The sequence below is a fragment of the Festucalex cinctus genome, chromosome 14, assembly GCF_051991245.1.
Source record: "Festucalex cinctus isolate MCC-2025b chromosome 14, RoL_Fcin_1.0, whole genome shotgun sequence".
In the NCBI taxonomy this organism is placed as follows: domain Eukaryota; kingdom Metazoa; phylum Chordata; class Actinopteri; order Syngnathiformes; family Syngnathidae; genus Festucalex; species Festucalex cinctus.
In genome coordinates this window covers 17208623-17233466 of record NC_135424.1, presented here as the reverse complement: position 1 = coordinate 17233466, position 24844 = coordinate 17208623, and the positions used below count along the sequence as shown (strand labels likewise).

The 24844-nt window shown below is 38.8% G+C and overlaps 1 protein-coding gene across 2 annotated transcripts in view; it reads right to left on the bottom strand.

The window, feature by feature from the left end:
• Positions 1-71: 71 nt before the first annotated feature.
• slc35f3b (solute carrier family 35 member F3b) overlaps positions 72-24844 on the bottom strand; it is a 45600-nt gene continuing 20827 nt past the window's right edge. Inside the window, exons 1-7 of one of the 2 annotated variants that reach the window (XM_077495828.1) lie at positions 24141-24400; positions 11762-12107; positions 8619-8838; positions 4837-4962; positions 3447-3639; positions 3272-3361; positions 72-1970 (exon numbers count right to left, since the gene is read on the bottom strand). In XM_077495828.1, coding sequence (XP_077351954.1) covers positions 1729-1970; positions 3272-3361; positions 3447-3639; positions 4837-4962; positions 8619-8838; positions 11762-12107; positions 24141-24216 — 1293 coding nt within the window. In that variant the 5' untranslated portion in view covers positions 24217-24400 and the 3' untranslated portion in view covers positions 72-1728. Of the gene's footprint in view, positions 1971-3271; positions 3362-3446; positions 3640-4836; positions 4963-8618; positions 8839-11761; positions 12108-24140; positions 24401-24844 lie in introns of those variants that run through there. The other variant, XM_077495827.1, reaches the window with a different exon arrangement.

Genomic DNA, 24844 nt, shown 5'->3' with positions numbered 1-24844 from the left:
CTGCTCTGAAATATCAGTGAAATGCATCAAAATTAAAAATTGGCAAGAAGAAACCAAACCTGGACAATGGATGTATTGAAAAGTAATCTTTTATGAAGTATATGTGAATATACTTGAAGATCCCCCCCAACCAGATCATTTAATAATCACACCTTCCATACTCCTTCCTCAAATGTGATATTCATACATTATGCTGCATCTCAGTGTATAAAATCGTCATTCCTTACAAAGGTTTACATTGATGTCTAGCAATAATTCCAGAGGAATACAATATTCTTGTTTATTGTCATTGAGAATGACAATGGGAAACAGTGCTTATGTATGCTGCTGTGAAAACAAAGAGAAGGCAGTGAAGTGGTCGTGATAACTGTGTGATGTCAACATCGGGCTGCCCTGTCTCAACAGCAGCCAGATGCAAAACAAATATGAAAGGGAATGAAGTGTAAAAAAAAAAAATAAAAATAAAAATGCAGATGAATATTTTTCTGCAGAAGTCTGTGGTGGCACTGTAAAAAAGCAGATTGCACATCGTGATGTTCATACATTCACAACAAGGCAGTTTCCAGCTCTTCATTCAAGGCTCAGGTTCATCTTCACTGGTAACTTGCCTCAAGTATCAGAAATACAGTAAACAACAACAAAAAGATAGATCATGTGTCTCCAGGCTACACACTAGCCACGGCATGAGGTACACAAAATCGAATCCGGCTGCCTTCAATTACAGTAAATCCTCGAATTGGCAAATCTTTGACATAACTTCTGGATTGGATCTCGTTAGGATTGGATCTCGTTAAATTGTGTGTTGTGTACCTAATGAAGTGTCTAGTGAGTGGAAAAGTAGAAAACTTATCTATCCACTGCATGTAAAAATGAGATGTAGTTTAAATTTGCTCCGTATGACTATTGTGTGTGAGTTAAATGAAATGAAATGAAATCCAAAGGGGGGCTCAGTGTAGTTCCGTTCACAGTGAATCTAATTGCTTTCAACCAAAGGTTACAATACTTAAAAACTACTTTTGACAGTAACCTTTAGAAAGTTGGCTGAACCGAAAACGGTGTCGTTTCATGACAATCCAAGCTAATCATGCATTGCACGTTTTACTTTTCAGAGCTCTCGACTATAGACCGCCAGGCAGAGTGGCGCGTGGTTCCATCTTAGCCCCGGGAGAGCGCATGAATGCAGGGGGCCAATCAGTGGTCCAAAAAAAGGCTTTGGATGGGAGCGAGGTGCAGTAAAAGCATGTTGTGCTCACACTGAGCCTCGCATGTCCACGCGGGCTTGTTCACACCACATGAACACATCAAGTCGGCAGGTGTGAACTACAAGCTGTTATATACAGTGCAAAAGGAGGAAGGAATCTGTCATGACACCTGTGGGATGCCACTCGGGGCCTCCCGTCATTTTGCAGGCATTTCAGCATTTGTAGGCATTCTTCTTTGGATTGCTAAGCATGTGTTTTGTCTTCAAGCCAATCAAGTCCGCATGGTGCTGTCTTTCTTCCCCAATAATGTTGCCAAGTCTTCCCAGGCCAAAAATGTGATGACCAATGGAAAAATCGATGACAGGTACAGTGGTAACTTTGTCTGCAATACCTGATTATATTTAAGTAAGAAGGGTACATCTGGTTTGAGTCCATGCATCAACTCAATGATGGCAGACAATCTCTCTTTCTGGTCCAAATTTTACAGACAAAAGTTCATATCCAAGGAGGCCATTAAATATCCCAGTCAGCGTGAAAATGTGGACATGGAGGTCCTGGCTCGGCCCCTCCAGTTGAGCCCCGTGGAGGCCCCCGCCTCCGCGCCTCCCTCGGCCGGCTCGTCGCGTTTGCGCAGCTTGGTGCTCAGCCGGATGATGCACTGGTCCCAGTCCTCTGGAAGGAGCAGCATGAGAAAGCCCAGACAGATGATGGAGACGGCGATGAGGCGCACCGTGTTGAAATTAATGTCACACGTGTAAAAGTCCACCACTGCAGGTGAGGAGGAAAAAATAAGTTAAGTAATTTGGAAATGTTTCTGTTGATTTGAAAACTGAGGTGCTGTCAAAATGTAATGTAGCTGAGGGTCTAGAGCAGGAGTCTGCAACCTCTTGCTCTGGAGCCACATGTGGCTATCCCTTTCCTGTGGCTCCCTGAGGATTTCTAAATTGTATTCCAAAAATGTCAGAGTACAATTTTTAAGTTGTCAGAAAAAGATGAAATATATCTTCTTCTTTTTTTAATTACCTAAAATTGTCCAAAAAGTAACCATAAAATCTCCAAAAAGGAAGAGGAAAAGTGGAAATTTAACATAAAATGTCCATGAAATTGGAAAAGAAAAAAAAGAAAAAAGAGGAAGAAAAGAAAATGTTCAAAAAGTAACCTAAAATGTCCAAAAACAAAAGAAAGGCAGAAAATTACCATGAAATATTTTTTGAATTCCACCAAAAAGTCAGAAAATTTATCAAAAATAAATAAATAAATAAATAAATAAATTCATAAATAAATAAATAAAATAAATATAAAATACGAATATGTATTTATTTATTTATTTATTTATTTTAAAAAAGGAAAATAAAATAAAACATTCACTAACTATAAAATGTCCAAAAACAAAAGAAGAAATCTTGAAAAGTACCATAAAATGTCCACAAAAATGTCAGAAAAGTGATGGCCAAAAAAGGCAGGAAAAAATGTCAAAATTGCCATAAAATGTCCAAAGAAAAAGGGGAAGAGAGGCAGAAAATGACCATAATATATCCATAAAATTGCCAAAAAAAAAATCAGAAATTTAACAGAAAGGCAGAAAAGTCTAAAAATGTATGAACATGAAAAAAAGAAAAGACTAAAAATGTATGAATATTTCAAAAAAAAAAAAAAAGAAGAGAAAACTAAAGATGAAAGGTAGAAGAAAATTAATGTCAATGTATTGGATGCTGCATATTTTTATGTGATAGTGCCCTCAGTTAAAGTAACACTAACACACTGTTTCCTTCATCACAATCTTCAAATGTTTTGTGGCTCCAGATACATTTTTGGTTATTTATTCAGCCTAAAATGGCTCTTTTGATAGGAAAGGTTGCTGATTCATGTTCTATAGCTACGTCAAACATTTGGAACTGGAAATTATTGAACTTGAGAAAGAAATAATCATTACAAAATCAAACTAAAGATCCTATGAGACTATCAGTTTCATTACTGTGTTGAAATCAAACCTCTGAGGACCTCAATGCATTCTCAAGGGCAAAATGTTCTGTGGAGTCCTGACTGTAACTATTAAATGAAACACTTACTGGCATTGACAGGAACACTTAAGACGATGCCAAGGGAGATAAAAGTTGGATATGTTATGGCAATGCCAAAGTTGACCAGGATGTTGAAAGCTGTGTGAAGAAGCAGAATTTGAGCAGCATTATTTTTGGCAGAGTGATAAGAGATAACAAGATCTAAGTGATTTATTTTATTCACCAAAAAGCAGGGCTGCAACTCCACACAGGTATCCCCAGGGAATGTCACCTGGCCATTCAATGTACTCCACCCGAGTAAAATATAGGACGACGGGCACAATGCTGATAAAAACAAAGTTGGCACCTCCCACAATGCTCAGAAAAAGCGCAGCTTCACCGAATTTGGCACTGCCTAGGACCATCTTGAAGAGAACCTGGCAGGAAGGAGAGGAGTTACTCATGAAAGCACACAATGTGACCTCCTGTGGCACAGCATAGAGGATGACCTTCATTAAATACAAAACATTAGGTACACCTGCATTGAGACGATGTCAGTCAGCCTACTTTTAGAGATAAACAACTATATACTGTAGGAGATTTTTTTTTTAAAGGGTTTAGGTTTGCTTGTTTATTTTCTATTGCAATTCTCTACCTCTATATATCATTTTGCATTTTTTGTAATCAAATTTCTCAATTGCAAGACTTATTCTCGCTGATTATTCTATTCTACAATTAATTATAATTCTAGAATTAAAGAATTAATTAATCAATTATATTTGGCAGAAATGTAAATGCAACATAATGGAAAAAAACAGTTACTGCATTTCTGTCCATTTTTGTGCTGATATGGCAGCTTTTTATATATAGAGAGTGACAAAATTGTATCTCATTTTATTGTGGAAATCCCACATATGTAATTGTGTTTTTTATTCTCCACACTTTTTTGCCGCGTAACAACTCCCACATAATACTTACAATTTAAACTGTTCAAATTTCAACTAGCTTCAAAAATTGATGCCTCCTGGGGTATTTATCGTCTGATTGCACATTAATTGCAGTCTTTACACAATTGAAGGTTTAATATCAAGTTTTCCCCATTGATTTTCAATGGGACAGACGCTGAACTTTTTCTAAGTAATCACTTTCCACGCCCACTTGCATACGTATAACTTATCATCATGACCAGATGTCTGATACTGCTTGGTGGCACAGTTGGTAAAGCGCATTGTCCAGTAACCAGGAACTTATAATTTCATAATTTATCTCTCAGTTTACTTCATAAGCATTCCACATGCATTCAAATCTTAGCATTCAGCTATTAGCATTCAGCATTCCCACGCAATTTCTCCAGAAATTACACTTAGTCTAGGTTTATATGATATTTGATTTGAAACTTCTATCACAATATTAAATGTATTGTTCAGGGTGTCATGTAGTTTATATGAAAACATGTCTTCTTATTTGACTACTGGCTCACTTCAACTATTGGGACAGATTGTACAGGTGTACTAGTGATTTAATGACTATTCAGTGTGAATTGCAGTTTGCATAGGAGGATTAAATAATGATTGTTTAACATAGATTTCGATCTCAATTAAAGCTCAATCCAGCTATAAATAAAATAATTCTACCTTGTAAAGTGCAGACATGGATGCCGAAGTAACGACCAGCGTGATACCAATGACCGAGTGACTATGGAAGCCGTCGGCGTAGGTCATCATGACGATACCTGCTATGGCCAAGATGGCCGCCACGATCTGTGGACAGAGGAGAAGACTATTAACAACATGGTGTTCACAGTGTGGCGACTTTTTGACCGCTGCTGCAGATGGCCTCCTCTTTGTTGTGCTCTGATGCATAAGCTTTATTTCAAAGTCAGCAGATGAAGCTCCTGCAGTGTTCTAGTAGTTGATTGTCTTGCATTGATTTCCACTGCAAGCCATCGCGCCAAACGCAGGGAGCACAGCGTCCTCAAAAAACCTCAAAGTAGCGCACCATAAATTCGAGATCGTATGTTTTTACAGGCCTCACTGTTATAAAGATAGCAAGCAGGCATGAGTCCAGTTTAGTGGATTACTTGTGCATTAAGGAGTTGTCAGGAAGATAAATGGACTGGCCAGAGCCCTCCTAACATCCCTCACAGGCATGGCACCTTTGACAAAATGGTTCTCTCAGCACTGCAGGCCGCCTGTCAGTCAAGACGGAGGGCTGCCGCTAACCTCAAGGTCAACAACCTCATGCTTTTATACAGTACTTAATGTAGTTTTTTTAGACATGTCAGCACATTGTGGGGGATCAAATAGGGATAGGATAAGGTCATGACTCCAACTAAACATGTCTAATAATTCATATTTTTATGCATGATTTACTATTTATTATTTCACATTTTTATGTAAACTGGTTCCAGACAATTTTATTTCATTATTTAAACAAAACAATATAATGAATAGTTACATTTAAAAAAAAATGTAGATGTGTATTAACAATAAAAGTATACATATTGTATGTTTTCATTTTAATTATGAACACGAATGTTTAGTTCCTTTAGTTTATATTCAAGGAAATTCCATCCATCCATTTTCATGACCGCTTATTCCTCACAAGGGTCGTGCGGGTGCTGGAGCCTATCTCAGCTGGCTTTGGGCAGTAGGCGGGGTACACCCTGGACTGGTTGCCAGCCAATCGCAGGGCACACAGAGACGAACAACCATCCACGCTCACATTCACACCTAGGGACGATTCGGAGCGCCCAATTAACCTGCTATGCATGTCTTTGGAATGTGGGAGGAGACCGGAGTACCCGGAAGAAGACCCACGCGGGCATGGGGAGAACATGCAAACTCTACCCAGGAAAGCCGGAGCCTGGACTCGAACCCGAGTCCCCAGAACTGGGAGGCGGACATGCTAACCACTCACTCATCGTGCCGCCATTATTCAAGGAAATTCAATTACGTCTTTTCATATAACTGAACTCGACTTGGTCTTAACTACTCGTATTGAATTATATAAATGCATATTAACTAATTTGCTCCCAAAAACGTATAAATACTTTCAATTTTAAATGTATTGTGTCCCAAAAACGTATTTATACGTTTTTGTTGTTGTTGTTGTTGTTGTTGTTGTTGTTTTGTAATTCTAGAGCATACAGAAGGCGTTGGTGCAGCCTCTCAACTGCAGAGAAAGATTGAAAAAAAATGGTAGTAATTACAAAAACGGCCAACAGCTGGAAGCAGAGTATACGAGATTAACCAGGGCCATGATGAAAACAAGCTGTTTCTCCACCATTCTAAGCAGATTTTTGAATAATGATGAAACTTAGCTATATTCTAATGCTAATTGCTGCAAAACGGAAACAGATAGAAATATACTTTTTTTTCCTGATGAAAGAAGAGACTCTTTTGGTAAGTTCCATGTTTTTATAGCAATAGAACACAATATTTTGTGGGCCTTGCAAAATCAGTCCAAATACAGTAAAACAGACGGGAGTGAAGGTGCTTGCTTCAGTGAAAATGGCTGGGAGTGAATGTGTTAATAATAAAGTTCACATCATACAACACATACTGCAGCATTTTCAACGACTGAATATTTGATATACAACGAAAAGTTAAAAAAAAAACCTGATGCATCAATGATGTGGACAATTTCCCTCAATTATTAAAAAAAAAAAATAGTGTTGTTGCAATACTACATGCTGAATTTACCACCTAAAATTGTGCCCAAGTGACTCCCAGACATTGCAATTCACAGTACAACACAAGTGTGCCAATAGGATTGCTCCATCTGCTTTTGCACACATCACAGAGGGATGATGTAGCGTCTCTCTGCTCGTGCACGTCTCTGCTTGTGCACACTCATGACAAACTGGTCCAGCGTCCCCTGCATTGCTGCAGACATCCAAACTGTGCAATGTGTACCACCAAACATAAACAGGAAGACATATAGACAGGCTGTGGGTGGGAAGAAGGAGAGGAGTCGGATTATATCTGGCTTTCCTTCTTATGGAGGCCTTTCATCGCACATAATGGCAAGACGAAGAGATGCTTGAGTGGGTGTGTGAAGGGAACAGAAAAAAGGGAGGAGAGGGATCCATCCTGCGGAGGACGTGTGCAGGAAGGAAATACTGAGCTAAATCCTTCCACTGCTCTCTCCGTAACACACAGAGACATACGAGGTAACGCACCTTTCAATCACTGCAACACTTCCCTGCTGCATGTGTGTCACGTGTTGACTCGGATTTTGAATCAATTAACAGAAAGTGACAGATCTGCACAGGTTGAACAAAATATAAGACTAGTAAAATTTTTAAAAACATTTTTGCAATCAACAGCAAAGGCTCTAATAATAATAATAATAATCAGCATCATAATAATGTGGCATTATGTTAAAAAAAGGAACTCAGAGAACTAAAAACACAACTATGAGAAGTATGTAGTACTCAATTGCGGAGACAATTTCAGTATTCCCAAGTTTTTGGGTGTGGCTAAAACGGGACCCTGGCATGAGTCTCCACTCCCCCACTATATAACACCTTCGTTTGCTTTGTTTAGCACTTGCGACGGGCAGTTAACTAGCCAACTATGACTACAACCTGAAAATACGTTTCCCATTCAGATAGTCCACCGGTGTGGCCGCTTTAGAGTGCCTTGTTGTCCGCCTTGAGTGCACACGTGTCAAAAAGAGAAAGACAGAAGAGCATGGAGAGGGCTGAAAAAAAAGGGCAGTTGCTTTAGAGTGCCACATGGTCCATGTCCAAAGTGACACAGAGAGAAGGTGGAGGAGTGAGATTAAAAAAATAATTTCAAAAATTTTGCGTTAAGAGTCTGCGGACAGGGACCTTTGCATTGATGTGGCACTTTTAGAGTGCCTCATTGTTGCGGCATGGCATGACCTGATTGGATAACCTTAAATCGATCTAGTCCTTAAATAGCGCTATGAATTAACCAGTATTGCCTTTAACTCCCCAAAACATATAAATATGTTCTATTTTAAATATTACCAGCATCCCAAAGACGTATTTGTATGTTTTTTTGTTTTGTTTTGATTTGTTTTGTTTTGTTTAATGCTAGAGCATACAGAAGGCTTTGATGCAACCTGTGAATTGTTGAAGCAATGGTTGTTATTACAAAAACGGCCAGCAGGTGGCAACAGCGTATAAGAGATCAACCAGGGCCATGTTGCAACAAGCTGTTTCACCCACAGTTTTGAACAGATTTGTGAATAATGATGAAACTTAGCTATATTCTAATGCTAATTGCTGCAAAATGGAAACAAATAGAAATATACTTTTAAATATACTTTTATACCGGGAGTGAATGGGTTAAAACTAACCATGCATGTTTTGGTGTCTTCCTGCTGCAGCTTGTGCTATAAAAACTCAAGAGAGAGATGCACCAGACGCGACCTTTGAACTCACCCTGACGCCCATGAAGCGGTCTCGCAGTACAATCCAGGAGAGCAGGAAGACAAAGGCCTTGTTACAACAAAAGAGCGCCGACACGTCTGTCGTGTTGATCTTCCTGAGGGCCTGCAGGTACAAGTAGTTGGTGAGGATCCACAGCAGGCCGAAAGGGGCCACCTTGGTGAAGAACACCTTGGGGGTCAGCCCGTCGTCCCCGAAAAAGCGACAACACTCCCTATGCAGACACAAGACGGTGAGAGAATTAAATTCAATACATACTTTTAACCATTTGTGCATGATGCATGTTTAGCAATATAAATCTAAAAAGAATCACCTTGAGTTATTTCCACTTCATTAGAGAAAATGGAGCTGATCTTTCCGCTACTCAGTATTATAGTTTAGTATTTAATGCATTCTGCCGCAGCCCAGCGGAGGTAGATAATTGTCGAGCTGCGGAAAATGCTGACTATCATTTCTGACTGAGCGGGGAGGCCTTTGAGGTTTCCTGGCTCTGATTGTTGAACAACACATGTGGGTAAAGCTCCTGCAAAGGGGTGGTGGCGTACAGCCAATGAAACAATCATGTCCTTGAAGGAAGGGCACATGATGTTTTAAGAACTTACTTACTTGAGTGTATCTAATGTGTGTGCGTGCATGCCTGGGTTTTTTCTGATAGTAGGAGGAACGGAGGAAGGAAGAAGTGAATGTATGAAGTGAAACATCCTTTCATAGGAGTTGTCAATCAGAGCCATCACTTCTACCAAATGTTGGTGGCATCTCAGATCTTTTTGAACAAGATTGCTTGATTCCACCATAAATAAGTGACAAACTGCAATTAATTGCATCAAATAAGTAGAAATTAAAATGTGCACGTTTTCCCTGTGCTTGCCTTTGTAATCTCTGGGTACGTCCTCGCTCATTTAAAAAAAAAAAAAAATGCATGGTATGTTAACCTACTGTAAATTGTTTATAGCTGTGAATGTGAGTGTGATTGTTTTGTCTGAATGTGCAGTTGGCTGGCAACCAGTCCAGGGGGTACCCCATGCCACCCAGACGTGACTTTAAAGCTTCTGAATGCAGAAAATTCCATTTTGAATCGCTACTGCCACCTGTGGCCGAAAAATGAAACTGCACATGCCCTTCTTCACGTACACGATGCGCATATGATGTCACATCCACAGACAAATTCAAATCCATTCTGAAAACCATTGGCCAGAGGCTTGCAGGAGTACCTACTGTGAACAGCTAAGATGTTAATCTACGAATTAGATGATGTTTCAGTCATAAATGGTCAAATAAAAAGACTATTATAAAGATATTTTGGGGTAAATTGTGACGAAGAGCAGCTTTAAATGATCCTTTTTCATTTTCTGCAAAAACTACAGCTTCTTCTATAATTTGCTTCGCTCTATTCACAGGTTGCCACAGCAAATCATCCGCTTTCATCTCTGCATGTCATCTGCATCTTCTGCTCCCTCACCACGTCCATAAATCTCCATATTGGTTCTGCCTCCTACATGGTAACTCCATTTCCAACATCCTTCTACTCTTATATCCACTGTCCCTCACCTGCACATGATCACATCACATCACCATCAATCCGGTGTCTGGAGCTTTTCAGTCTGTACTGTCTCTGTGATGAGCTCATTCCTGATCCTGTCTATTCGCATCACCAGTGGTGTACTGGTCCCCGGAGAAGTGGGTATACTCTAAATTATCACCTTTTTTTTTTTTTTTTTTTTTTTTTTTTTTGGTCTAGAAAAACGTCTGACATGTAAGAAAAATCCATCATTTGTAATTACTCACAATAATAAAATGTATCATGATTTGATTAGGAGTAGTTTGTAGTAACATAAGCAGCCTGAATTCATGTTAAATGTGTTTATCATGAGACAAATATTGTGTATAAATAATGTTAATAATCTATGGTGAACAATGACATCAGTTGCTCAGGGCTCAGGTAACAACCAATCACAGCTCAGCTTCAGAAAACAGGTGAGCTGTGATTGGTCATTGCCAGAGCCCTGAGCAACTGTGATGTCATCTTCAGTCGACAGCAAGTGGCAAAATGGCCGGCCCCTGAGATGGATAAAAACGGCTGGATATTGCTTCGTAACTCATATTCCACAATTGCTGGGGGGCGGGCGTGCCACCTACACCCGCCGGGTTGGGTGAGGCCCCGCTGGTCGCTCCTCTTACTCACTTCACTAGTTTTGCACTATACACTTTGTAAATATACACATAGGGCAGAAAAATAAAAAATAAAAAAAAATTAAAAAAAAATTAAAAAAAAGAATGCTTGGATGAGTTTGGAATCTAGAAAGTCTTCCATGTTTTTTTCTCCTCCTACCTACCCCATTATTCCATTTTTTTCCATCTAAGAAACTCCCGTTCTGTCTCCTGTTTCGCGAAGACAAATACTTTGTGTGTTTGTACCGGGGGTGTCAAAATTAATGCGTTGTTAATTTTGAGTTAATTTCAACTTCCTTTATTGCCACTCATTTTTTTAACGCGTGATTAATGACCGCCCCTTACATGGAAAGCCTGTACTGGGGGAATTCCAGTCGCAAAGCAGAAAACAGGTCCGCGTCAAAATTTTGCTTTAATAAAATAATAATAATGCATATATTTGCGGAGACTGGGGTCAAGTTGTATATTGCAATTTTTAAAAAAGTGCAGAATTTCAAAAGTTACTTCATGTTAAAGATTAGACAGCTCTTAATATGAAACGTCAAACAAAGATAATTATGCCATCTAGTGGCCGAAAATTACCTCAACACAAATCAAGATCACACTTGTTTTTTACAGTACAATACATATTTTAAATTTTAACACAATTTTATGAATTATTATTAAATTACTGTATCAATGAATAAAAGATGCAGCCATATTTCTATTAGTTCAATATTTTTTCCACTTTTATGTTGTTGAGTATGAAAACTTTGAAAAAAAAATGTTTTATTGTTCATTTCGAACAGACATAAAATTTGCTATTAATCATGAGTTAACTATTGAAGCCATGAGATTAATTACAATGAAAAAGTTTAGTCACATGAAAACCCTAGGTTTTTTTTTTTTTTTTTTACATACATATTTTTACATCAATAACAATAGTAGCAATAGGTTTTATTTGTTCATGCTGTGTATTGTGATGTCACCTTAATCTCTGTCTGGCAGTTTGCCTTTCCGGACTCTTGCACAGGTGCCCGACGTAGTAGAGCGGGAAGAAGAGGCAGTTCCAGGTGGTGGCGAACCAGGTGAGGGTGAAAGGGGCGTCAAAGTGCTTAAAGGTCAGCTTGGCCAGCTGGGTGGACCCCGCCCACGACGAGCAGACACACATCACCATGGCGACCCCCCACAGGGCCTTCCGCACCTGCACCGCCGTTATCCGGATGCAGCAATGCAGCTTCCGTCTGGAGGAGCTCGATTCCGGACCCGCCGCGCCCGCCGCCGACTGCACATCTGGGCCGCTGTGCGCCACGTGCTCCCTGGGTCGCTCTTCCCCTGAAAGTTTCATTGGCAGGTGCTCAAGTTAACACTCTGAATCTGCGCTCTGGAATTTTTTCTTGGCGCAATTGTAAAGTGGAACCGTATTGGGTAGTTGTCGATTTCTTTAGCTGGTCAGTAGCATCATGTGATTTCCACATATGTTACATAGTATGTACTATTCGGCAGTTATTTCCATCCATCCATTTTCTTGACCGCTTATTCCTCACAAGGGTCGCGGGGGGTGCTGGAGCCTATCTCAGCTGGCTCTGGGCAGTAGGCGAGGGACACCCTGGACTGGTTGCCAGCCAATCGGAGGGCACACAGAGACGAACAACCATCCACACTCACAAGCACACCTTGGGACAATTCCAAGTCTTTGGAATGTGGGAGGAGACCGGAGTACCCGGAGAAGACCCACGCGAGCACGGGGAGAACGGGCAAACTTCACTCAGGAAGGCCGGCGCCTGGACTTGAACCCGAGCCCTCAGTACTGGGAGGCGGACGTGCTAACCACTCATCTACCGTGCCGCCCTCGGCAGTTATTTGTTTAAAATAATATTTATTGCAAACTAATACATTACATTACAATATATTGTTGCCCTGCAATTGGCTGGCGACCAGTCCAGGGTGTACCCCGCCTACTGCCCAATGCCAGCTGAAATAGGCTCCAGCACCCCAGCGACTCTTGTGAGGAATAAACGGTCAAGAAAATGGATGGATGGATAATACATATTGTAATAATTACAATCATGATATGTTTCTGTCTACATTATATATTGTGTAATTTTGGGCTCACCATTTGGAAATCAGGTCATTTCTTTGATAAATCATTTTTTTTAAACTTTATAAATCATAAACAGCCCAGTTTACCCCCTTATATATACTTCATAATTATTAGCAACTTTTTATCCCACTTTTTATCTCACCAAATTATTATAAACCTAATTGAAAACACAATATAAACGTATAATTGCGTAGCAATTTCACAAATTTCTTTACTAACTGTTAAAAACTATTAAATAATAGGGATGTAACGATAATGGCAATATTGTGATTTTGTAATATTAAAACTGCCACAATATATTGTATATTGTCGTTGTCATGTCACGATATTAAAAGCAGCACATCTGTCAGGTTGATTTCGATTTGTGCAGTTCTAGCACCCTCTGGTGGCTATTTTTTTATGTGCAGTTTAATTTTCACATGGCATTTTTTTGGCCCTTCTGTGTACTAATGGTCAGATGAAGGGGAACAAAAAAAGTAAATGCCTCAATATTAAGTGTTATTAGAGATTGTAGGTGCTTATTTGCATTGCTGTAATGTACAAAGCACAGTATATATATATATATATATATATATATATATATATATATATATATATATATATATATATATATATATATATATATATTAGGGGTGTGAATTGCCTAGTACCTGACGATTCGATTCGTATCACGATTCACAGGTCACGATTCAATTCGATACCGATTAATCCCGATACGAATTTATAAGTCGATTGTTGCGATTTTTTTTCATTCAAATTTCGAAAATACTAATCAGTAAGCTTGTAGAGTGTAAGATTTATATGAAAATGTATTATTTATTTATCTGAAATTTCAGTCTTATAGAGGTTGTAATCTGTTTCATGTTTGAACATCATTAAAATAAAATATTAAGGCTTAATGTTCCGTTCATATAACATTCTTCCATGCTCAAGGTGTGAATCCTAAAAAAATAAATAAATAAATAAATAAATCGATTCTGCCGATTATTGAATCGATTCGAGAATCGCTCGATGTAGTATCGCAATATATCGCCGAATCGATTTTTTTTAACACCCCTATATATATATATATATATATATATATATATATATATATATATATATATATATATATATATATATATATATATATATATATATATATATCCATCCATCCATTTTCTTGACCGCTTATTCCTCACAAGGGTCGCGGGGGCTGCTGGCGCCTATCTCAGCTGGCTCTGGGCAGTAGGCGGGGGACACTCTGGACTGGTTGCCAACCAATCGCAGTATATATATACATATATATATATATATATATATATATATATATATATACATATATATATATATATATATATATATATATATATATATATATATATGTATGTATATATATATATATATATATGTATATATATATATATATTTTTTTTTATACAATATTGTGACCCTTTTTTTTTGTATTGCCAACCTCCCCACAATATCGTGATAATTATTGTATCGTGATGTTTGAACATCATTCCATCCCTACTAAATAACCCATTTATAAATCACTGTTAATGGCACCCTTATTTGTTTCACAAAGGTGGGTGTGACAATCAGTGGTACTTAACATGCCCTGCCCTACACTGCATAAAAATAGCCGCTGTCAAACTTTAATTGGCCTTGGTAATCAATCAGACGTTTGAGTTAAAACGGAACTGATCCAGTATGACAGGCTGTAGCCAAACAGAGGGCAGGAGAGGGCAACTTTGATCTAGCGGTACGTCGTACTTATTCTACTGTGATGTGTGTGAGATTGTTTGTTGTGGATCACATCACCAAGATACCCATCATAGGATAGTAAAATATAAGAATCAAATTAGCCAAAATCAAATTCTGACAGTACTTAACCGCTTTCAATTGATTTTATTGGAGCTATGATAAAACAGCAATGCATTTTAATCCATTTTAAATGATGGATTAATCAATATGAACAAGGTCAACAGTAAAATCACATAATCCGAATGTTATCAGTGTATCAATGTTATACCTGAATATAACCAAAAAAAGCAGTCATCCTCTCTTAGTGTACTAACGCACCAATCCCTTCTGCAACAGTTAAGTCTCGCTTTAGAAAAATAAAGCCTTAAAAAGCAACACAACTTTGTAGATAATAAATAATAAACCACAAAAATCTCCTGCAGCTCCTCTACTGCAAGTTAAAAATGAAGGCTTCCCCTAGTGGGGTTTCCGGAGGTAATGATGTGCATTGTGCACAGTAATCTGCACTCAACACGGCTGACTGGAATACAAAGCAATCCTAAAAAATAAATAAATAAAAAATAAAAAACTATTTTATTGGAAATTGCAACATCAACAATTTAAAGATTCATTTCACGACGTAAGTACTGTTAAAGCCGGGCAGGGAGGAAAGCACCACAAATACTGTGGCGTCTAAATTTATTGTGTACATATGGAGATGTGTCATCACCTCAAATGAGAGACATCATCCATCAGCTGGAGAAACGCTTCATTCTTGGTGGTTGGCCTTCGTGTGACCTTGCAAGGCGGCCTCATCACATCAAAGATTAATTTCCTATCGCCTTCCCTGCTAAAGCTCCCACTGAATGAACGCACACGAGTTGCTCTCTGTTTATCCATGGCCAAAAAGAACCCATGTGATGCAATGGAATGAAATTCTATTGTACTTTTTGGGTGCGAGACAATGCTGAACAATAATCCCCCGGGCTGCATTTGGCAGCAATGAAAGCTGATTCGAGGAGAATTGAGTTTCTCTATTCTGAGCTGCGAGAGCGCTTTGTCTCACTCTGAAGGTCAAGTCTTGTTTATGCCTACTTTTTGTCCTTCGCGGGCTTCCGTGGCGCATCCCGTGGATCCACATGTTGCGATTTATACTTCCAATACAGCGGAGGCCCCCCTTGGAGGCAATTGTTTGTTTGTTTGCTTTTTAGTGCCACAGAGCATTCGCTCCTCACACTCATTATGTTATCGTAACTTTGTTAGTAGAGTTCAACAGCTGATTAAGGAGGCAGTGATGAATAGCCTGAGACATCAATGTATACTCATGTGTCAGCCCACTGATGCAACGACTCAATTATTTAAGGAGGGCACACTTCTTTTACACTTTTACACTTGGGTTGACAATGACTAATGTTGCCGTAACAACCTCTAGTAGCCGAGTACGTATGTGTGCGCTAGTTACAGAGAGAGCGCTAATGACATTAGGAGCCATTACCTCCATGACGGTGTCTACTTCTTTAGCAGCCCAATGATGAACTGAAAGTGCTTCAACTTATCACACGTGTATCAATGGCTGTGGTCAAGGTCAAGTGAAATACTGCAGTTATCATGAATGGGAGCAAATGTACGAATACAGTCCTCAAGTGAGCGACTGATCAACAACTGTCAAGGATCAATGTCTAATATTGATAGAAAAACTCACTAAATGAGCTGCACATAAACATCAAAGAAGTACATCTATTTAGGGATGTTCGGTACGAGTATTCAACCCCTAAGTTGTCACCAATACAAATACCAAGTACTGATACACTAGTACTTTTGCTACATAAAATTTCCAACAAAAAACGATGACAGATCGTGTTAAAGAAAAAAACTAAATATAACCAATTAGGGCTGGGCAATAAATCGAATTAATTCGATACATTGTCATTTTAAAAAATCGAATCGTTGAAAATTTGCTAAATCGTGAAATCGAATTTTGTCTTCTGGATGATTAAAAGCTGTTGTTCTTATGTTCTGTTACATCCAAATGCTTTTATGTGATGTAATTTTGTGTTAAAACTGATCTAGAATCAGTATACGTTACTGGTGTCTGAACATTTTGCACAGGAATTATTTTTGAATAAATGAAACCTTTAAGTAAACGTTTGTTGGATTTATTAGGTTAATTTAAGTAAACGTTTGTTGGATTTATTAGGTTAAAATCAATTAAAATCGTAATCGTCCTCCTTTAAAAGGTTGCAATTCTCCCATCTTGATAATTGTACTATATTTGAGCAAAATCCTAGTTCCATTTTAATTGATTTGGCACAAACCTCTACCTTATGTCTGTCTACAATTCCCAGTTCTCATCTGATCTCCACATTTTTTCTCCACAATCTTAGGCATTCATTTCCTGGTAAGTACTACAACTAACTTGGAATAATAAGCAATCCAACATTAAGTGAAACTGAGAGTAATTTTCATTGTTTTTGTTTTTGTTTTTTTGTTTTGCAAATTTCAGCCAAAATTATATTCTGCACTGCAAGGGAATACACATAAAGTCTCCACTATTTCATGTTAAACAACAATCATGTTCCTCAATTCAAAATTCAGTATACTTAATGTTAAACAATGACGGCACTAAGTGATGCAACAGCATGAAATACAAGCATGCAAGCCTCTAAGTTGTGCATTCTAATGCTGTTCAGTTACCTCAAGTATTATTGCAATTTCATTCTTCAGCTCTAAATATGTGACATTAGGTTATTTAATAGAAAAGTATTTATAAATCTAAACCCTGGAGATCAACATCAACATTGTTAATGCAATTGAGTAGCTCAGTATGAAAAATGTTAAGATAAATTTAAAAAAAAAAAAAAAAAAGAGAGAGAGAGATATAGGCTAAAGTTTACACAGTTCTGGCACAGTGTGACCGTCAAACATATTAGTAGATAATATCAAGAGATATGCACTTAGACCTTTGTAGCGCAGCAGTGCACATTTGTGTTTATTGTGCCCTCTAAAGTGAAACACAAGTTGTTAACAGGCCTCTGGGAAAGAGCAGGAAACATGAGGAGAGTGTTTGGCATCTTTTCGACCAGCCCTGAATCCACTTTGACAGCTGCACGGCTTCACCCTGTCACCCTGACAACTCGGATGCATGAAGACCAGTAACATTCAAAGGTTATGGCCAGATACAAAGGAACATATTTTGCCTTGTATTTAGATCATTTATGTATTATTAATATTATTTAACTATGGTTTGTTTGCGTCATATTTTAGCACACTAATAGTTTCCGTAAATATCACACTATGAAGCAGTCTGATTAGCATGAACTGTACTATAGATTTATCTGCATTAACTAGCCTATTACCCCTCCTGACTCCACCATACGCCACCCCTTTCCCCCCATTTTACTTCACGCTCCCCTGCTTCTAATTCCCAGGCGTCTCTGTGGCCCACCCCGCAGTGTCTGCAGTGCAGATCTCTCCTGCTGATAGCTGCAAGTCCAACAACGTTGCCAACAGAGCCCGACCCGACTCCTTCCACTTACTTTGTAGAATTTCTCTTTCCCTCCGACACCTGTCTCCATCTTTATTCTAGCTTTGGTCCCTCCCAGGAAAAAAAAGGGATACGATTGCAAGGGAGATAATAGAAGTTTCAGCAGAGTTTTGCTGGACTATTACTGAGTATGTGACACTGAGGTACAGGAAAGAGGTCTGTTTATTTATTATGCTGGCTGGACAAGCAATGCAGCCTCAGTTTGTCAAGAATAAGAAGAACTTTTCGTTTGGTCTGTTTTGTAAATATGAGGATATGTTTGGAAATTTTGTTAGGTACACTAACGGGATTAGATTTAATACAATGTTTCATGTTGCCAATAGTTTGTCTCTCATCAAAATAAGGTAACAATTTACATGTCGAAACCTTCAAAGTTGAACACAATGTTCCTTTATAGCTGACTTTGGACAGGAGGCATTTATACACCACTGCAAACTAAACCTAAATTATCAATTATCTTTCTTACAATGTCAATCACAACCAAGAGTTTATTTGTTCACAGTGTTGTGGCCAGTGTTTGCGTACGGCTCGCAATGCCACGTTATAATTTTATGACCTTGGTTGATTACACAACATTGACTTTAATGAACTAAATCAGTTTAGTATTCATGCCACGCTTTGTTTTTCTTGTCTAACATTGTCATTCTCCTCTTTGAACAGATGGAGGATAACAGTTAAATGCCTTCTAAACTGAAGTACAATAAAGGTTAAACGTACTCAATTATAACAGTATAACCGAGCAGATCACACTTATATGATACAACAGATGAGTAAGTCAATGTATTGTTTGCAAATTGAGTCCAAGTTTTCAAAGTATAATATCATTGCCTGCTGAGTCATAGATTTACTACAGTATGTGTTCCAAAAGTAAAATAGTTTTGAATATGAACTATAGTGTCTGTGTAAATCTTCAAAAGTCTTAACCGCTGCGCTAGCTTCTAGCACAAGTCGAAAGTTGACTAGCTAGCTATCTGATCTACGTATGTTCAATGTTTTTATGTTCCATCCAGTGTTTAACTTCCTTTATTTTAGCATGACAGTTCGTAATGTTAAAATAATGCCTTTACAGTTAATACATGTTTTATAATGGTAAATTTGACTCTTGATTTTCGTTTGTTGCTATTGGAGAATTAGGTGGGGCTTATGTGGCCTGGAGGCATGCGGAGGAACAGCATCTTGAGATACCAGAACGGGCTCATGTCCCACTCAAAAAACAAACAAACAAAAAAACACTGCTCCAAAGAAATGATACTGAAGGGAGAATGTCACGTGGACTCAATGGACTGGCAGGCGAGGGCCCAGGTTGGATGACGGCTGTCACTGACATCGACCTCAACCTTGAACAATGACATGGGTGAGGCTCATGGCTGGTAAGGCACTAATATTACTGTCAGATATCCAAAATTTATGAGTCGAATATGATGTTGTGGCAGCTTGACATTATTGTTATAAATCTCAGCCATAAGAGGTGTTGCATTTCCAGTGCTTTTCAATGACTATCGAAACTTAAGAGTGCATAAACTTATTACAAATGTGAAGAGAGACCTAACCAACACTTGACAATGAAAAGAAAATACATGGACATTATGGAATTAAAATAAGTTTAAAGAATTTTAATTGATCATTATTTGCTTATTTTTTGTACTAACCACACGTCCATGACCTTGAAGGACAATGAAAGTAATTTCTCATCACTTGTTGCTCTCTGACCCTGCCAACTGCTTCAAACAACCCAGGTCAACACAGTTGGCCATTTTGGGTTGGCGGCAAATTGCTGGCAACATTAACTCCATCAAGCTGTAACATTACACAATACAATACCGTGTCCTCTACCTCGGATTTTTTTTTTTTGTGGCTGTTTTTTGTGCTTTTTCAAACGCCCTAAGATGTCACAAACTTCACTTGTCTAGATACTGAATCTGTTTAACCCTTAAGGCCACCCTATTTCTTGAGTAGTTTGGCAATGTGTCCAAGTTAATTCTGTGTGGTTTTACACACAAAATCACGTTTGCGTGTGACATCACTTGGTCAATTTATAGTATGTTGACAGAAAATGTATTAAAAAAAATCACATTCACGATCTACAACCTTTACAGACGGACTCTAAATGGTTGGAAGAGGGAGAGCATGAAGCTAGCCAGGGTAAAGAGCTAAACAATATATTTTAGGTGAGTACCAGACAGTTGATACCCTTAACTCATTCACTCCCAGCCATTTTCACAGAAGCAGTCCCGTTCACTCCCGGCTGTTTTACTGGATTTTGACTGATTTTGCAAGGCCCACAGAATATTGTGTTATATTGCTATAAAAGCATGGAACCCATCAGAAGAAAGATTAAAGTCTCTTCTTTCATCAGGAAAAAAAAGTATATTTCTATCTGTTTCCGTTTTGCAGCAATTAGCATTAGAAGAGAGCTAAGTTTCATCAGTTTTCACAAATCTATTTAAAATTGTAAGTAATTTAGCTTTTTTTTCTACATGGCCCTGGTTGATTTCCTTTGCTCTGCTGCCACCTGCTGGCCGTTTGTGTAATAACTACCATTTCTGCAACCGTTCTTTGCAGTTGAGAGGCTGCATCAAAGCCTTCTGTATGCTCTAGTATAAAAAAACAAACAAACAAAAAACGTATAAATACATCTTTGTGACACTTAGAACATTAAAAAAAACTTATTTATACGTTATTGGGAGTAAATGAGTTAAATGCCAGTTTCAACTCAGAACTTGATTATTTTCCTCACATGTTTTTCTTCTCGTGAAATATTGTCTAAAAAATAAAATAAAATAAGTTGGGCCACATGCTTAACAAAACATACTGTAGTGTACGTAAATAGAGTGAGTCGCCACAGGCTGTTAAAGTTTGTGTAATAAGAAACGATGTACCACCTCCAGACTGCCAAGCTTTACTGATTATTGGCATCATCTGATGTTTTGCTAGAAGACACAGCACATGTCACTTCATTGTGCTAATGATACTTCAGTATACTAATCTGAGAGCTTTCCTTTGATTAAGCATCTCAAATTGTGAGGCGGGTACCAATTACTTAATGGTTTTATGTTTTTTTCCCCCAGCTTTTGTATAATTCTCACAGCACACCAGAACAGCTCCATCTGTCACGCTATAAATGTGAAGACGATAAACAGCCTTCCTGCACCCTCACAAAAGTGCCTCACATCTTTGACTGCAAGTTGAGGATTTTGAATTTATGCTTTAGGGTAGTTTTGTTTCCCCAAGTATTACAGATGGTATTTTTATGCAATATTTTATGTCACACTGTGAAGATTGATTTCCTACAAGAAGACTCACAACACAGGAAGACTGAGATTTGTACATAGATGGATCACGTTGGTGGATTCTCTGCCCACAAAGCTCAATAAGTACATGCATCAAATGGGGGGAACCACTCACAAATGAGAGAGTTGATCATTAGACAATTGGCTATGCAATAATGAAACTATATAAATAATATCAGAACCAAATTTCCAATAGTCTTTTCTTACGCTAACAATTTGCTATCTACTGCCCTCTTTATACTGTACAAATAAAAGCCATGCACTTCTTTAACTCTCAAGTATCATTATGAGATTTGAAAAACAGATGACTCACTGGAAATCAATTTCTCACCAACAAGTCGATATTATGCAACATGAGTTTTGACCCACAGCCCGGGCATCATTTAATGGATATGATGTGGTCAAGACAAGACAAATGGAGCCCTGTGGGAAGGTTTGATGTGCGGAATTAAGACCGCTCTCCTGAGGGACACGTAATCTCTGTTCAGTTATGAAGCATAAAATGGGTTTTCAAGACACTGCAGGGCCTTGTGTGAACTTCGACTGACATAGGAGTGACGCCCCAATTCCCCAAAGACACAGTCACTAGATAGACTTAAGGAAATCAATAGCTAAGCTGTGCCATGGTTGGATTTGTCTTCGGAGCGCTCAGACAGATTCTAGAGTAGGTGGTGGGATCAAACGTGGCTTCAGGTGACAACAGCTCAGTGCAAACTTTTAACAAACCGTAGCAGGAACAGTAATAGACCATGCCAATACAAAAAAAAAAAACTTCTTGTACCCGTAACAAATTGTAGCATAGGAGAAACCATCAAGTATGAATTCCACGATTTAATGTGTTCACATATTTTAAAATGATCCAAATTTACTAGTAGAACCATTGTTGCCGTGCTGAAACAAAGGTTCTAAAGTCGTCGTTGCATAAGAAGCAGAATCTCTTGCTCCCGTGCGATTCCCTTTTCAAAGCGGCTGCCGACCACTCACACCAAGTCGTATGCGGCCTCCACTGCCTCACAAGCACAATTTACAGTAGGCCATCAAACACACATTTGAAGTTCCTTCGCTGTTTACCAAATTTGGACGACTGCTTCCGTTAATTTTACTGTCCCCGTCAGTCCCCAGGAATGATTCGAGACGATTACTAATGGATTTGTAATGTTTTAATCAAGCAGTGGTTCTTTAGGCTTTAGGGAATTTCCTCGCCTGGTTGATCAAGTATCTAATTATGGGATAGGGTCCAGCCCATCCACAACCGTAATAAAAATAAAAACAACATACACACAGTATATTCAAAGTTTGTACTGTAACTGACTTAACACCAGCTCTCTTATTCTAACATCTGGTTGATGTTATTGATTCAATTTTTGTTCAGATATATTTTCACATACAACTGCAACAAAAAGTCTGTTCTATACAAGTCGAAGCAGGCCCCGCCAGGACTCCTGTAAGATCTAGAACAATGTAAACAACTCAAGTTTTACCGTATTCTCTTGAAAAAGAACATTTTATGCCCACCCATAAACAGTGTCATAAGTTCAGCCTGCATATTCAACTAACTTTCATTGCACACACAGGCAGCCATAAGCTTAGATAATATAGTGCCTACCTAATAGCAACTATAAACACACACAAATCATTGCCTTCATTTTCTTATTATTATTCTTGGGGATGCAAATGAGCTTGAGATTATTTTCGACACAGTCGATTGTAATGTTCTGTCAAATCAGACGCCTATTCTTCAGTGAGTGCATGTTCAATGCAGCAGTCCCGGAAATGTTACAAGTTACAACACTGGGACATTCCCTCTGTGCTGAAGCTGACAAATACACCAAACACATCACACCTTTTTTAACAGCAAAGCCTGCGGTAAGATGCCAGGTAGGCAAGTGAACGTAACTGAAGCTTGGGGGACATGTTAGATGTTACCGGTGATGCAGCACAACAACAACACGCCACAAGAGAGACGTGCGTTGTTGTCCTTACTAATATAAATGTTCAAACTGTGCTTCTGCAGGTACAACAAAGCTGGGAGAGGCAGCTGAGCTATGAACAATTCTGAAGGGTGCACAGCATTTGCGTCCTGGCTGTAGTGGCAGGATGGGGGCTGCAGACTGAGGGAATCCCTGCTGCAATAACAACCTCACATATGGAGTAGCCCATTGAGCAGAGGTTTGTAGGGCTAATAGCCACAATGAAATGAGATCATGTACGGTTCTGATTCACACTGTCTGAGTGATGAATGTTATATTTCTTACTTGCCCTTGAGCAATGTCCTGAATGCCAGGGATCCATATGCCCAACTATTTTAATTGGTTCCTCTGTTGTTGAAATACAATTTGCATGGAATTGCCTCAATGTTTAATGTTTGCTTATCAATTAATATTGTAATTGTAATCATACTTAGATGTGCTGCTATTATCTTAAAAAGAATTACAATTCTTTCTTTTTTTTTATCTTAATATCTGAATGTATTGAAGTCAATTTTAATTAAGTAGTGCCTAATTCTATGGCCAATGACTAGTCACAGAACTTTAACTCAAACTTGTTCCAGTTGTATTTTAGTTAAGAGTAAAAGTTTTATTTAAACAAAATATATAGCCTAACCCACCAATTTACAATGAATGGTGCTCATAGCTTGCTGCCCGCCCCGTGCAGTGCAAACATGAATTCGCTTGAAGTCGACATGCGCCCTGCCTAGTGCCTACCTTCCACTTTGGTGAGGGTGAGCACCGGACTGTTGCAGGCGGACAGCGGGGCGACCCTGGCCGAGTGTTTCTTCATGATGCCGAGCTCGAGTGGGATGAGCTCCGGAACCGCTTCGACTACATCCCTAAAGCGGATTTAGCCCCAGACTCCGGACCTCTTAACGGGACACTTCACATTCCAGAACCCGATGTCCTTGCGCCTTCCATCTATCGAACTTCCCCGCCTCTCCTGCTGTAGTCAGTCAGTCTTTCTCCGAGTAGAGTCGCACCCCGCCACCCGCACCCCCTCCTCCTCCGAGCCCTCCCTCTCCTAAATGAGTGCGTTTGCCCGGTGCAGGTCTCTCCTCACGTACACTGCACCGTTTGCTGCAATTCGCCACGTCAGTGACAGCAGCCTCCCACTCACCCGTGCAAGCATTTCCCAAAAACTCCCCGAGAAGCCCATGGGGACGAATGTGATGGTACGTCAAATTTCCATCATCCATTTTTCTTGTTGATTATTATTTTTATTTTTTTTGATAGAGTAGCTAGCTACATGCTGTATCAAAACAAATAGATCACATGGTCCAAACTATTGTACATCATTAATATGTGTTTTAATTCTAAATCTGATATAGTCTTTTTTTTCAGGTGTAAAAACATCAGGCAATGTGATGTTAATTGTTTAAAAGTCAGATCCAAATGGTGCTGCATAAATAAGCATC